The sequence below is a fragment of the Crotalus tigris genome, unplaced genomic scaffold (genome assembly GCF_016545835.1).
Source record: "Crotalus tigris isolate CLP2741 ecotype Arizona unplaced genomic scaffold, ASM1654583v1 scf7180000017878.447376, whole genome shotgun sequence".
NCBI lineage: Eukaryota > Metazoa > Chordata > Lepidosauria > Squamata > Viperidae > Crotalus > Crotalus tigris.
Window position 1 is genome coordinate 120,740 of NW_024096695.1, and position 13,859 is coordinate 134,598.

General features: G+C 38.0%; 1 protein-coding gene across 3 annotated transcripts in view; it reads left to right on the forward strand.

Moving 5' to 3' along the window:
- Nucleotides 1–743: 743 nt before the first annotated feature.
- DNAH5 (dynein axonemal heavy chain 5) overlaps nucleotides 744–13,859 on the forward strand; it is a 162,309-nt gene continuing 149,193 nt past the window's right edge. For 2 of the 3 annotated variants that reach the window (XM_039343852.1, XM_039343853.1), the window contains exon 1: nucleotides 747–1,065. In XM_039343852.1, the coding sequence (XP_039199786.1) occupies nucleotides 943–1,065 (123 nt within the window). In that variant the 5' untranslated portion in view covers nucleotides 747–942. Of the gene's footprint in view, nucleotides 1,066–13,859 lie in introns of all 3 variants that reach the window. The other variant, XM_039343855.1, reaches the window with a different exon arrangement.

The following is a 13,859-nucleotide window of genomic DNA, read 5'->3' on the forward strand; positions in this document are numbered from 1 at the left end:
ATCTAAAATCTGTCTAAAATAATACAAAAATATTCTTAATTTCAGTCGGTGGCTAGACATATATTTCTACCCATAAGCACTGGTTCAAACTGAACTACGTTCATCAAACCAATAAGCTTTTATTTGTTAGATTTATATTCCACTTTTCATACAGGGGCTCAAGGCTCAAAGCTACTCAGTTACTCCTCTTTTTATTCTGCTTCTTCAAAGTCAAGATTTAATAATTAGCAAAAAGGTATTTTGGGAAGCAGCGGCCCAATTTCTCATTCAGGTATACTAATTCCTTGTCTGTTTGATCACACTTGGCCTATAAAGAATTCTCATTCTAGCCAAATAGGCATACAATTATGGATGAGTCAAGACTAATTTTGGGATGCAACACTTCTCTTTAATTTTTCATGATTAAATGGGCTGGGGATACATTGCAGAAAAAAAATTATTTTTATTACAGGAAATCTTGAAAGGTGGAAACTTCCAATTTGTGGAGATTATGTGAATGAGGCTGTTTGGCCCATAACTTTGCTAATGGCCTTGTATTATTTTATAAGCTGTTTTTCTTAATTTTTCTACACTATGGAATTGGGTAGAAATAGTCCACTTCAGCATTGTTGGTGGTACCAGAAGGGCAGATTCTGCGATCTTGAAGTCTCTGCAAAGAAGATACTAGATTCTTTTTGACTTTCTATGGCCTCTTTTGCCCCTATCCGAAGAAAAGCAAGGGGAGAGGAGCGAGGCCAAGCGGGGTGAGCAGCAGGAGCAGCAGCAGCAGCAGCAACCTTAGTGAAGCGTCTAAGGATTTAGGCTCACCATGGCAACGGCGAGAGCCGCAGCAGCAGCAACAGCAGCCAACAGGCTCGCCGGAGCGTGCAGGGTGCCTTGCACCGAAGAGCAGTGGGCGGCAGGAGCAGCCGCTTTGCTTTCCCTACCCGGCCGTTGCGGGACATGGAGCAAAAAGAGAGGCCCTCGCAGGCGTTGATTACTCGCCTGAGCAAATCCACTTCCTATCCATCCCATCCCAGACCGGCCCAGCCCATCGCCCCGATGGAGAACATCAAGGAAATGCAGGTAAAGAGGCAGAGAATGTTTACTTTGGTCCTTCGCTTTCTCTCCTTGGCGGGCAAGAGAGTTCTCTGCTATTCTTTTGTCCAGTTCTTTTGGGGGGGGGGTAGAAACTTGGGGGAGATCTGATCTACTCTGCGCCGGATTGCCTAGGAAGAGCAGTAATGCAAACGGGTGCAGCTTGTCACTCTTTGAGGAAATTAGGATCGATAATTGCTTTACAAAGTTCTCCCTTCTAAGTAGTGCGAGGAGGATGAGTATTTAGTTTACTTTCGTTTTACCGGCGGTTGCTTACTATACCGACCGGTGTCCAAGTCTGAACAATTTCAGTCTTTAAAAACTTTAATAAAACGCAGTGTGGGATATAGTTGTAGAAGCAAGTGAAATACAGTAGATCAGTTTGAGGAGAATGGTTGAAAGAATTCCATTTCAGGAAAAGTTGCAAAGGCACTCGAATTCTGATCTGCTTTCCATTTAGTTAATTAATAAATTAATAATTATTTGTGTGCTGGTGTTTCTTGTCATTTTAGAGGCTAAAGTTTAATTACTGCTGGAATTATTTGATGATGATGGGTATTTGGTATACATAGATTTTGAGTTTTTTTTTTAAACAGGCAAGGAAGTCAGAAATAAGAGATTTATATCTGCTTAGTTATCCTCTAAGAAAAATATGGCTATATAAATGATGATAAAGCCTTGCTATTGTACGGAGCTTTCTAATGACAGATTAATTTTAGGCTTGCTTGAAACATGAATGTCTGGGATGAGAATAGATCTTGCTACCAGTAATAAAGAGTGGAAATTAAATACTTGTTTTCAAATTAAAATGAATTTTAAACTCTCCAACGTTTGGGATTTTTAACCCCAGGTGAATTAATAATGCCTTTTTTCATAATAACAAGACTGCAAAACACCAACATTCTTCCTTAAGTAGCCATAGTACAGTATTTAATCATAAGTTTAAAATGCCATTTATCATATATGAGGAGAAAGCAGAATGAGCTAGACCAGTACAGGCTTCACTGTATAGACTTTTGAAATAGAAATAGTGTAATAGCAAGATTTCATTTGGAGCATTTTCAAAGGATGATAAACTATTCCATCCTAAAATGTGATCCCCTAAGCTATTATGAATTTAGACTAGAAAGTCTAGCAAAATGAACTAATCAAAGCATGAAGCAATACCATCACAATAATGTATCCCACCAGTGAAAGATTTGTGGAAGGTGAACAGGTGCTTACAGCTATTCCTCAAATTAAGATGGCAGTTGGGGCTGGAATTGCCATCACTAAGTAATAGAATTGTAAAATGGTGACATCCCATGATTACATCGCTTAGCAAGAGCAATTCAGTCGGTCCTGGTTGTTGTAACAGCATGACACATGGGTTGTTAAGTGAGAAGTGATGGGAATCCCAGGTAAGGAGCACAGAGGTGCTTTGAGATGTGGTGGAACCGCTGGGATGCCAGTGCAGGCTGCTGGTAACTTGGGGAGATGCCACAATGTAGTCTGAGCTCCAGGAAGCCAGGGAAAGAGGGTGCAGTGTACACATGCATAGAAATATTTTAAACAAACAAAGGAAGCTAGAGATTCTAGGCTGAATTCTGTATGAGCCTGCTTTTCTTACTGCTTTATCTTAGTGTTTGATTGGATCATTTAACTTTTCTCAAGCCTTTTATTTTAACTTGCAGCAATGAATGCCATAGAAACCTAGCTTGCTAATAATTGAAGTGTATCCCAAACAGTGCAGTGCAGCTGATTAGTTTATACCTATCTAGACTTGAATGGTATGTTCTTTTTGCCATCCAAGGTAGTAGTAGTAGTAATAATAATAATAATAATAATAACAACTATTATTATTATTATTATTATTATTAATCATCGCACAGTCAGCCAGATGTTCAGACTGGATTTGGCATTTTGTCTACCTATCGAGTCCTTACCCAGGACCTGGGATAGGCAGATGTGGATGTTTGATGGTATTACAGATATCGTCGCAGGATGGAAGCAGTTCCTAATAAGGCTGCCTTTTGCAATTGACTAATAGCGAATTTGTCAATGCCAATGGTGTTCAAGTGGTGCTCCAGTTGTTTTGGGATTGCACCCAAGGAGCCTATTACTATTGGTACTACCCTTGCTTGCTTTTGCCACAGTCTTTCTATTTCTATTTGTAGGTCTTTGTATTTTGTTATCTTCTCCAGTTCTTTCTCTTCTATTCTGCTATCTCCAGGCACTGCCACGTCCACTATCCAGACTTTTTTGTCTTTCTTATCGACAATTGTTAAGTCTGGGGTGTTATGTTGCAGGTGCTTGTCTGTTTGAATTCTGAAGTCCCAGAGCAGTTTAATTTTATCATTTTCTATGACTTTCTCTATTTTATGATCCCACCAGTTTTTGCTTACAGGCAAATGATATTTTTTGCAGATCTTCCAATGCACCATTGTTGCTACTTTGTCATGCCGCTGCTTGTAATCAGTTTGTGCGATCTTCTTGCAACAGCTTACCAAGTGGTCCACTGTTTCTTCAGCTTCTTTGCATAGGCGGCACTTACTGTCTGTTGCTGTCTTCTCAATTTTGACTTTGTATGCATTTGTCCTTAAGGCTTGGTCTTGTGCAGCCAGAATTAGTCCCTCGGTCTCTTTCTTCAATTTTCCTGCTCTTAGCCATTGCCAGGTTTTATTATTATCTGCTTTCCCAGCTATTTTTTTCATGTATTGGCCATGTAGTGCTTTGTCTTCCCATGCCTCTATTCTGTTCTTCATTTGGTCTTTCTTGTAGGCCAGTTTGGTCTCTCCAGTAGTTAGTAAGCCTTCCTGATATACTAATTTCAGTGCATCTTCATCATTGTTCTTCAGATATTCTTCCAAAGCCATTTTTTCTTCTTCAACCATCTGATGTACTTGTAGCATTCCACGCCCACCTATTTGCCTTGGTAGATAAAGTCTATCAATGTCACTGCGTGGATGAAGGGCATGATTCATTGTCATTATTTTTCTGGTCTGCCTATCCATTGCTTTTAGTTCTGCTTGAGTCCAGTCCACTATTCCAGCTGTGTACCTAATGACTGGGATTGCCCAGGTGTTGATTGCCTTTATGGTATTTCCTCCATTGAGTTTGGATTTAAGATCTTCTTCACTCTCTTGATGTATTCACCTCTAATCTTTTTCTTGACTTCAGTGTGCTTGATGTTGTCAGCTTGAAGGATACCCAAGTATTTGTAGTACTCTTCCTCATCCAGACTCTTAATGTTATTTTCGTGGGGCATCTTGATTCCTTCAGTTTTCACTTATTTTTCCTTGTTTGATAGTAAGTGTGGCACATTTGTCCAAGCCAAACTCCATTACAATATCTTGGCTATATATACGGACAGTGTTGAGCAGCGATTCTATTTCAGATGATGTTTTTCCATACAGCTTCAGATCATCCATATAAAGGAGGTGGGATAGTCTGGCAGATGTTTTTGATGTTTGATAGCCATGTCCTGAGTTATTCAGTATTGTTGACAGAGGAAACAGTGCAATAACAAATAGTAATGGTGATAATGAATCTCCTTGAAATATTCCTCTCTTGATATTAACCTCTCCCAGCCTCTCACCATTGATCTGCAACTGTGTCTTCCATTGTGCCATCGATCTTTGCACAAATTTTCTGATGTTTCTACTGACTCCTGTTATTTCTAGGCACTTGATTATCCAATCATGTGGCAGAGAGTCAAATGCCTTTTTGTAGTCAATCCATGCCACATTCAGGTTGGTCTTCCTTCTCTTGCAGTTTTCCAAGATCATTTTGTCTATTAGGAGTTGATCTTTTGTTCCTCTGCTATTGGGGCGGTTTCCTTTCTGCTCAGGTGGAAAGAGATTGTTTTCAACTAGATGCTGTTGTACTGCATCAGCTACCACACCAGTTAGTAATTTGAAAGTTGTTGGTAAGCAGGTAATTGGCCTGTAGTTACCTGGTGTTGCCCCTTTTGACTACAGGCCAATTATTATTATTATTATCGATCATCGCACAGTCAGCCAGATGTTCAGACTGGATTTGGCATTTTGTCTACCTATCGAGTCCTTACCCAGGACCTGGGATAGGCAGATGTGGATGTTTGATGGTATTACAGATATCGTCGCAGGATGGAAGCAGTTCCTAATAAGGCCGCCTTTTGCAATTGACTAATAGCGAATTTGTCAATGCCAATGGTGTTCAAGTGGTGCTCCAGTTGTTTTGGGATTGCACCCAAGGAGCCTATGACTATTGGTACTACCCTTGCTTGCTTTTGCCACAGTCTTTCTATTTCTATTTGTAGGTCTTTGTATTTTGTTATCTTCTCCAGTTCTTTCTCTTCTATTCTGCTATCTCCAGGCACTGCCACATCCACTATCCAGACTTTTTTGTCTTTCTTATCGACAATTGTTAATTATTATTACTATTATTATTACTATTATTATTATTATTATTATTATTATTATTATTTTCTGTAGCGCTAGAGTTCAAAGACATTGATTTTTAGGTTTTCAGCCATTCTCATAGTCTGAGCTATTTTGGCAATAGTCATCTTTGTTGGCAATACAATATCTTAATATTTTGTCTTTCTACCAAAGAAACAGACATCTCTTTATCTCATGGTTACTATCCTGTGGAATTTTGAGGCAGGAAGAGAAAGTCTTTTGCTACTGCAACCCCTTCATCTATTGCAGTGGTTCTCAACCTGTGGGTTGGGACCCCATTTGGGGTCGAACGACCATTTCACAGGGGTCGCCAAACAACGCAGTCCGCTATTTTTTTCCCCTTTTCCTTAGTTGTGCTACTCCCTTTTATTCTATTGGCTTTTGAAAGCCAATAGAATAGACTCTCTTGAATAGAGTCTAATTCTATTGGCTTTCAAAAGCCAATAGGAATTGTCCAGGCTGTCTCTGCCCTGCTGAGCCCGCCAAAAGTCCCATTCTGCAAATGGTGCTGCACCAGTTGAGTAGTCCTCGACTTACGACCGGTTGGGGGTCGCGACATTAAAAAGGTTGAGAACCATTGATCTATTGGCTTTGGGCCAGCACTATCAGTTGATATAATCTTAGTTTTTTTTTAACTGAGCACAAAATCAGCTTTTACATTTTCATCATCCTCCTTCAATCCGAGATTCCTTAACTTTCTGGGAATTGGGCAGCATATTAGTTTGATAAATTAATACTATTGTTGGTTGCCAGCCAGATGTTTAGAGTGGATTTGACATTTTTGTCATACCTTGTCTAGTTCAAGGACCCAGAATAGGCAGAGTTATTGTTTAATAATCTTCAGGAATATTATTGTTATTATTGTTGTTGTTGTATCAGTTACAGCCACAAATTTTTTTATCGTGGGTGTATTTGAGATTATTAATTTTTCTTCCAGATATTTTAGTTCCTGTTTCTTCTAGTCCAGCTTTTAAAGCCTTACACTTGGATTCATAATACATAAAAGAATACACACTTAATTGTTAAACTCTTCACTGGAAGACCTGCTTCTCTTTCCATCAAAAAGAGTACCAGCGATATATTTTTCTTTGTAATGGCATCTCAGATATAAAACTGTCCCTATTTTCTATTCAGTGCTAAATCTGCTAGATTCCAATGCTAGTAAAAGTGTGATTTTGCTGGATATTTGAATTCTTTTTTTTTTTTAGTATCTGTTAGTTCAGGGGTTCCCAAATGGGGATGCTCAGACCCCGTGAGGATGTGAATGATATTCCAGAGGGTGCGAAAACTTGGGTTTTCAAAATTATATTGTATATGTATAATTCATTGCCATTATTTTGAACTTTTGTAAGGGGTACGAGAATATATCAAAAGCATTTTAGGAGTGCGGGGTATAGAAAAGATTGGGAGCCTCTGTATTAGTTGGTTCACAATTATTAAAGATATAAGAAATGTGGCTATTGCTAAGCTATTAACATATTACTTGTTTATGGTTATTAAATGTGCTATAGCTATCTGCCTTGCAGAATATAAATTGAATACTTGGGTATACATTTTAAAAAATATTAAAAAATGCAAACAAATATTGTCTTGCTTTGCATATTGCAAAAATATGGTTGGTTTGGTTAGCATTGCAGACAAGTGGTTGTCCAATCTCTTCTTAAATGCCTCCAGTGATTTCTCCTATACTCAGTGAGTTCTCCTGGACTCATGGCTCCTGCTCAAGGAACAGGTGGCAAGTGAGGCTATGTGTGTGTATATATATTTGCTGACATTTCTCTTGTACACCAATTGTTCCTAGCTAGATAGGAGATATTGTTCATGATTACTCATGCCTTTGTCATATCCCCCTTGGATTACTACAATGCACTGTACATTGTGCTGACCTTGAAGAACACCTGAAAGTTACAACTGGTCCAGAAGGCTGCAGTGTGCACAGTGTTGGGTATTCTTAGATTTGCACATACTGTGTTACACATCTGTTGTGCTTGCTGCACTGGCTCCTAATATTCTTCTGGTGCAATTCAAGATGCTGGCTAACACCTTTAAAGTCCTCCATATCACAGAATAAGGTTATGTCCCTCCCAAGGACATCTGACTCTCCCAATTCAGCAGATAGAATAGGCACACTCCAGGTCCCTTTTGTTAAATATTATCATCTTGTAGATACTCTGAAGCAAGCCTTTTCTGTTTCAGCACTTGCCCTATAGAACATCCCCCCCCCTAAGAACTGATAGACCCCCCTTCTTTCAGAGAGCACTCAAGACCTGTTGGTTTTATGTTGTTTAATAGGTTGTAAAGCTGCCTAGATGGATGGCTATAGAAATGCTTTGAATAAGTGAAAAATTAATACAGATTAGCTCAATGAAATAACATAAAATCAACAATAAGATAAAAAAAATCTTCATACATTCTAGTTAAATCTGGATTTGAAAATATTTGCTTAGGGAATAAAAAACAGATCTTTTTTATTCATGAATAAAATTTAGAGGATCTTTTTTTTGCTTAGTTACTAATGGTCAATTATGAAATAAATTATCTCTTGTGGTATTGAGTATTTGTTTGTATGGACAGTTGATTAGCTACCCTTAGTCATTGCTTTTTTAATGTTTCCTATAACAAATATATCCTATAACAAATATATATTTTTTATATTTTCCATGTTTTTGATTATGGAAGAATAGGATTAGATTGAGGACTCATGAGTAAAATGATGGTCCCCTTTAATGAGTTTTCTTGGCAGCAGTTGATGATTAAATACTGTCCACTTTAATTTCTCACAAAACCTCAGAAGGAGGCTACATTGGAGGTATATCAGATTAAGATTTTTCTTAAAGTGATGTCACTTTAAGGAGAGGCAATAGTTTCTCCAGAATTGCCTAAAATAGTAGATCCTGACATCGGCTGTCATAGCAACATGAAGAACTAGAGCAGGTGTCTTCAAACTTGGCCTTTTATGACTTGTGGGCTTCAACTCCCAGAATTCCTCAGCCATGTACCTGACTGAGGAATTCTGGGAGTTGAACTCCACAAGTCATAAAAGGGCCAAGTTTGAAGACACCTGCACTAGAGAATGGCTTAGGTATCAAGAATTGCTGGCCTGAGGGCTAATCTTATTTACTAAACCAGTCTATCTGGTTTTGAGAGACTCCCTCTCTCAAAGATAGTCCTATCATTGCCAGTTCGTCTGTGTGCACTTTATTCCAATTCCCCATGAAAGGAAAGATGCTGCTAAGTCAGATTTCATAGGAACATCTCCAGGATTAGATCCAATTTATCTTAGCCTTTTTTATTCCTTCCTGGTTAGAGAAAGGTAGGTATGAGGGAAAACTGCATTACCTGTTCCATGATCAGTGGCAGTCAGGGTGACGCCTACCATTTCCATGATGACGGGAGGAGCTCATTGGAGCAGCCTGTAGGTTTCCTGTTGCATGTTACATGGAGCACTTCCTTTGTCCTTAATTACATGAATAATAATAGAATGATATCACAGAGGCCACTGGAACAGTTAGAGGAGAATCTGAATTTGACTTCTAGAATCCTAGAAACAGAACTGAGAGGGTGGATCACAAGGAGCATCTAGTCCAGTGTTTTCCAAACTTGGCAAATTTAAGATGTGTGGACTTCAACTTCCAGAATTCTCCAGCCACCATGAGAGTCAGTATAGGTCACACTATAAAACTGTGATATGGGCAAATGTATGGGCACCCAAAACCATGAGCACCATTGGGTACTGGATCAATTGAAACTTCTGAGTGGTCTTCAAATTGCATTGCTGTAGCCCAGCCAGGAGGTGACTAAGGAATGAGTGATTATGAGCAAGATCTCCAAGTCCAGGAAGGACACAGTTGGTGCATGAGATGAATCAGTGCAAATGCCCCTAGCCAGTTAGGATTCCTAATGCAGGATGAGCAGACTGGAACGTTTGATTGTTTAGGAGGGCTGCCCAGACACATACAGAAGGACCACAAGAAGCAGCAGTTGTTGTGATACCTGTGTTCTTCAGCATTTCCTTTCCAATACCTTTATACCCAATCTTCCTGATAGTTCTGATGCTTCAGCTTTGGCACTGGTCAACAATTCTAACTCAGGGATGGGTAGACAGTTTTGGGGAGGGGAGGCAATCATGTGGGTTCTAGACAAAAATGAGCTGTTACTGAAGATAGTAGTCATCTCACTTTTTTGACCTGTTATAAGGAGAAAGGATAGAAACTCTGGAAGAGAAGAATTTTTTCTGACTTCTCCCAGAGAAATGGCAATACCTCCTTGTGGAAAGTTCATCTGATGAAAAGATGATAATGGAGGGAGGGATGCAAGCATTTCTGGAAGGAGGAAAAAATTTGCCTGGTACTTACAGCTCCACGGAGAAGAAAAAGGAGAAAATAGAAAAGTAGTTGTAAGTGCTGAAGCTGTCAAAACTAGGAGAAAGAATCTGAGACTAGACAGGACTGATAATAAAATGCAGTGCAACACCAAGAAACAAGCAGCAAGAAATTCATTACCGCGTAAAAACAGGAAAAAGAGATATAAAAAGTTAACTGTGTTGTATACTGTATATGTAATGAGTGGATTGCTAGATTCTGCAGTAACTGATCATTATTAGAACTTCATGAATATTATAGCACATCACATGAGCCTAGTTATTGACTATTCTTGTTTAGCTCTGTATACCAGTTGAATATCTAGAAAGATTTATTGCTGCTAATGCTCTGAAAATCTTTTCTTTTTAATTGATTATATTTGTTGTTGTATATTTTTATACTACGTAAGAGTAGTACTAGTAATTCTGATGCTCACTTATATTCCTAACCTTATATTTATCGGAAAACATAATCTGTGTGGTACAGCAATGGATCGTTATGTACATTAATAGAAAAATGTACAGGGAACATTCTTGTAACTTCAGTAATAACCTATTTATATAGTGTTATTACATTCATGAAAACATACGTTGGTAAAAGCAAGGGAGACAAGAACAGTTTAAATGGTTATTCAAATCACTTCGTTCTATTAAAAAAATATGTATTTTACACCACCACTGCATCACAATTTTTGTGGTATCTTCCTTTACCCTTAAGACAAAAAAAAAGGCTATTGTCGTTTACTGCAGCTGCACAAATATTCATACCTATCTAGACTGAAAATACTACTATCCAGGGCTTTTTTTTTTTTATTGAAATTTTTTTAAAAGTTTTACAAATAAACAACCAACAACCCTCACCCAATCCCTCCCAAACCCACCCCTCCCTTCCCCCTCCCCAAACTTCCCAGAACTGAATATAGGCTTATTTAAAATTTTAAAAAACCTAAACAAATTTTTACAACTTATAAAATAGTTAATAATAAAATATAGATAACATAAGCATTTAAAAAAAAGTACTTAAAAAAAGAGGAAAGAGAGAAAGAAAAAGAAAGAAAAATAAAAAAAATAAAAGAAAAAAGAAAGAAAGAAAACAAAAGACGGAAAAAAAGAGAAAACAATCTATACAAACTATGAAAAAGCTAAATAATATTTTTCCATATCCAAATTATATTGTATAAAATTTATCCATTTTTCCCATACAACAAAAAATTTCTCTTGAGATTGCTCCTTTAAGAAAGCCGAAATCTTTGCCATTTCCGCCAAGTAAGAAACTTTATAAAACCACTCTTGTAAAGTAGGCAAAGATTCCTTCTTCCAATATTGCCCTACTAACAGCCTTGCGGCTGTAATCAAATTTAACATCAATATAACTTCCTTAGCATCACAATCAATAACAATACCTAATAAAAATAATTGCGGGGTAAATTTAACCCTCCTTCTAAAGATTCTTTGAATATTCCACCATATCTTAATCCAAAAAGCTTTTATATTTTTACACGACCACCAAATATGATAATAAGTAGCATCCAAACAACCACATCTCCAACACTTAGGCTGTAGATCAGGGTACATAATAGACATTTTTTGTGGATCAAGGTGCCATCTATAAAACATTTTGTAAAAATTCTCTCTTAAATTCTGCGCCTGTGTAAATTTAACATTCCTCACCCAGATAAGTTCCCAAGTATCCAATGGGATTGGTTCACCAATATTTTGTGCCCATTTAATCATACAATCTTTGATTAATTCAGATTCTGAATCCATTTCAACTAAAACCCCATAAACCCTCTTAATATGAGTTGGTCTTTAATCCCTTACTTGTTTAAAAAGATTTTCATCTTCTCTAAGCCAACCCATATTACGATCCGTCTTCCATCTATCCACTATTTGTCTATATTGAAACCATGAGTAAGTAATGTTTTCATGTACTAAATCTTCCAAAGATTTTAACTGCCAATTTTAACCATCCCATCTAAGTAGTTATCCAAAAAAGGTGCCAGAACTCCATTCTGGGCGTTCTATGACAAAAAAAGCCCTGGAAAAAAAAGCCCTATCCAGGGCTTTTTTTGTCATAGAACGCTCAGAATGGAGTTCTGGCACCTTTTTTGGATGGAACCTTGTAGGGTAGGCAAGGCAGGTTGTATGAGGTGTGTGAGTTCCAGCACCTTTTTTTTTTTTTTTTTTTTACAAAAAAAGCACTGCTACTATCCAAATATGTATAGTCTCAGTTTTCAGATTAGATAGAACAGCCCTTGTAGTAAATCTGATACCATTCCCATAACCTACCTATCGGTATCAACAAGAAAATGTTAAAGGACTCAGCTAAGCCTGACAGGATTAAATTAATTCCACTTAATCATGTTGTACAACATCTCACTCTCATCAACTGATTTGCTGCTTAGACCCTTCAAGAAAATGAACTGGAGAGACAAAACAGCTGAAACCACCCTGTCAGCATTTAGAAATGTGGTGGCATCCTTACACTAGTTAACGTGATTTGGCTGCATGAGAACCAAGCCACTCATCCCTGTCAGGATTCTTGCAAACTCATTTCCTGAAAGCATCTACAACTGGCAATGAATGCAGATGAGAAGAACATGCCTAGGCAGAGACTTAAATTATTGAAACGATCCCACATCATTCACAAAGATATGCACGTTTGTTTATTTATTTCCAAAAAGAGGTTCAATGACAACCAAATCATCTCCATGTTTATTTAGAATAGAATAATAACTTTATTGTCACTTTGAATGTACACTGATCAGCATATATTAAAATGAAATTTTGTTGCATTCAGCTCTCAAAGTGTCACCACCTCCAATATATACTACATAAATATGACAAAAACAAATAAATACAGAATTATGCATATACCCATATATATTATATGACACAGAGAAATAACAGTCTAGTTTGGGTTATGTATACAAGTGCATGGCAAGAAAAATGAATCTTGAGTTTACCAGATGGATGGCATAGGGAACAAAGCTATTACAGAATTGGGTAGTCCTACTAGAAATACTTCGAAACCTCCTCCCAGAAGGGAGCAACAGAAACAGACTGTAAAGTGGATGTGTGGGGTCTCTAACAATGCTTGGAGCTTTAAGCACATAGTGTTTATAAGCAGCACACTGAATACCAGGGAGCGAGCTTCCTATGATCTTCTCAACTGTCCTTACCATTCTCTGTATGGATTTACTATCTGAGTCACTGCTGCCACCAAACCAGAGAGTGATGTTGTTTGTTAAAATGCTTTCAATCGTGCCTCTGTAAAAAGTGGCCAGGACATGAGGAGAAAGATGTACTCTCCTCATACGATGCAGGAAATGCAGATGCTGGTTTGCATGCTTCACTAAGGATGATATGTGGAGAGACCAATTCAGATTGTTAGTTATTTGCATCCCCAGATACTTAATATTGTTGACCACCTCTAAAGCTGCATCTTAGATACTGAGTGGAGTATGACTCTGCTGGCTCTTTCTAAAATCTACAATCATCTCCTTTATTTTATCAACGTTTAGAACCAGGTTACTTTTATTGCCTTCACCTTTTCCCTATAAGCATCTTCATTGTCATCCTGGATAAGACCCACCACTGCTGTGTCGTCTGCATACTTCACAATATGATTCATAGCAGATTTTGCATAGCAGTCGTGGGTCATCAAGGTGAACAGTAGGACACAGCCCTATGGAGAACCTGTACTCAAGGAGATGGAATTGGAAACTTTCTTTCCAACTCACACAACCTATCAATAAGGAAATCAAGTATCCAATTGCATAAAGAAGTATTAAAACCTAATAAGCCCAGTTTGTTCACCAGATGCTGAGGGATGATTGTGTTGAATGCTGAACTAAAATCCACAAACACCATTCGCACATGAGTACTCTTCCCCTCCAGGTGCACCAATCTGCTATTATCAGGAAGATTGCTCCATTGATTGTTATTGTCCACTGTTGTATCAATGAACATGGGATGAATTGCTCACTTAACATGGGATA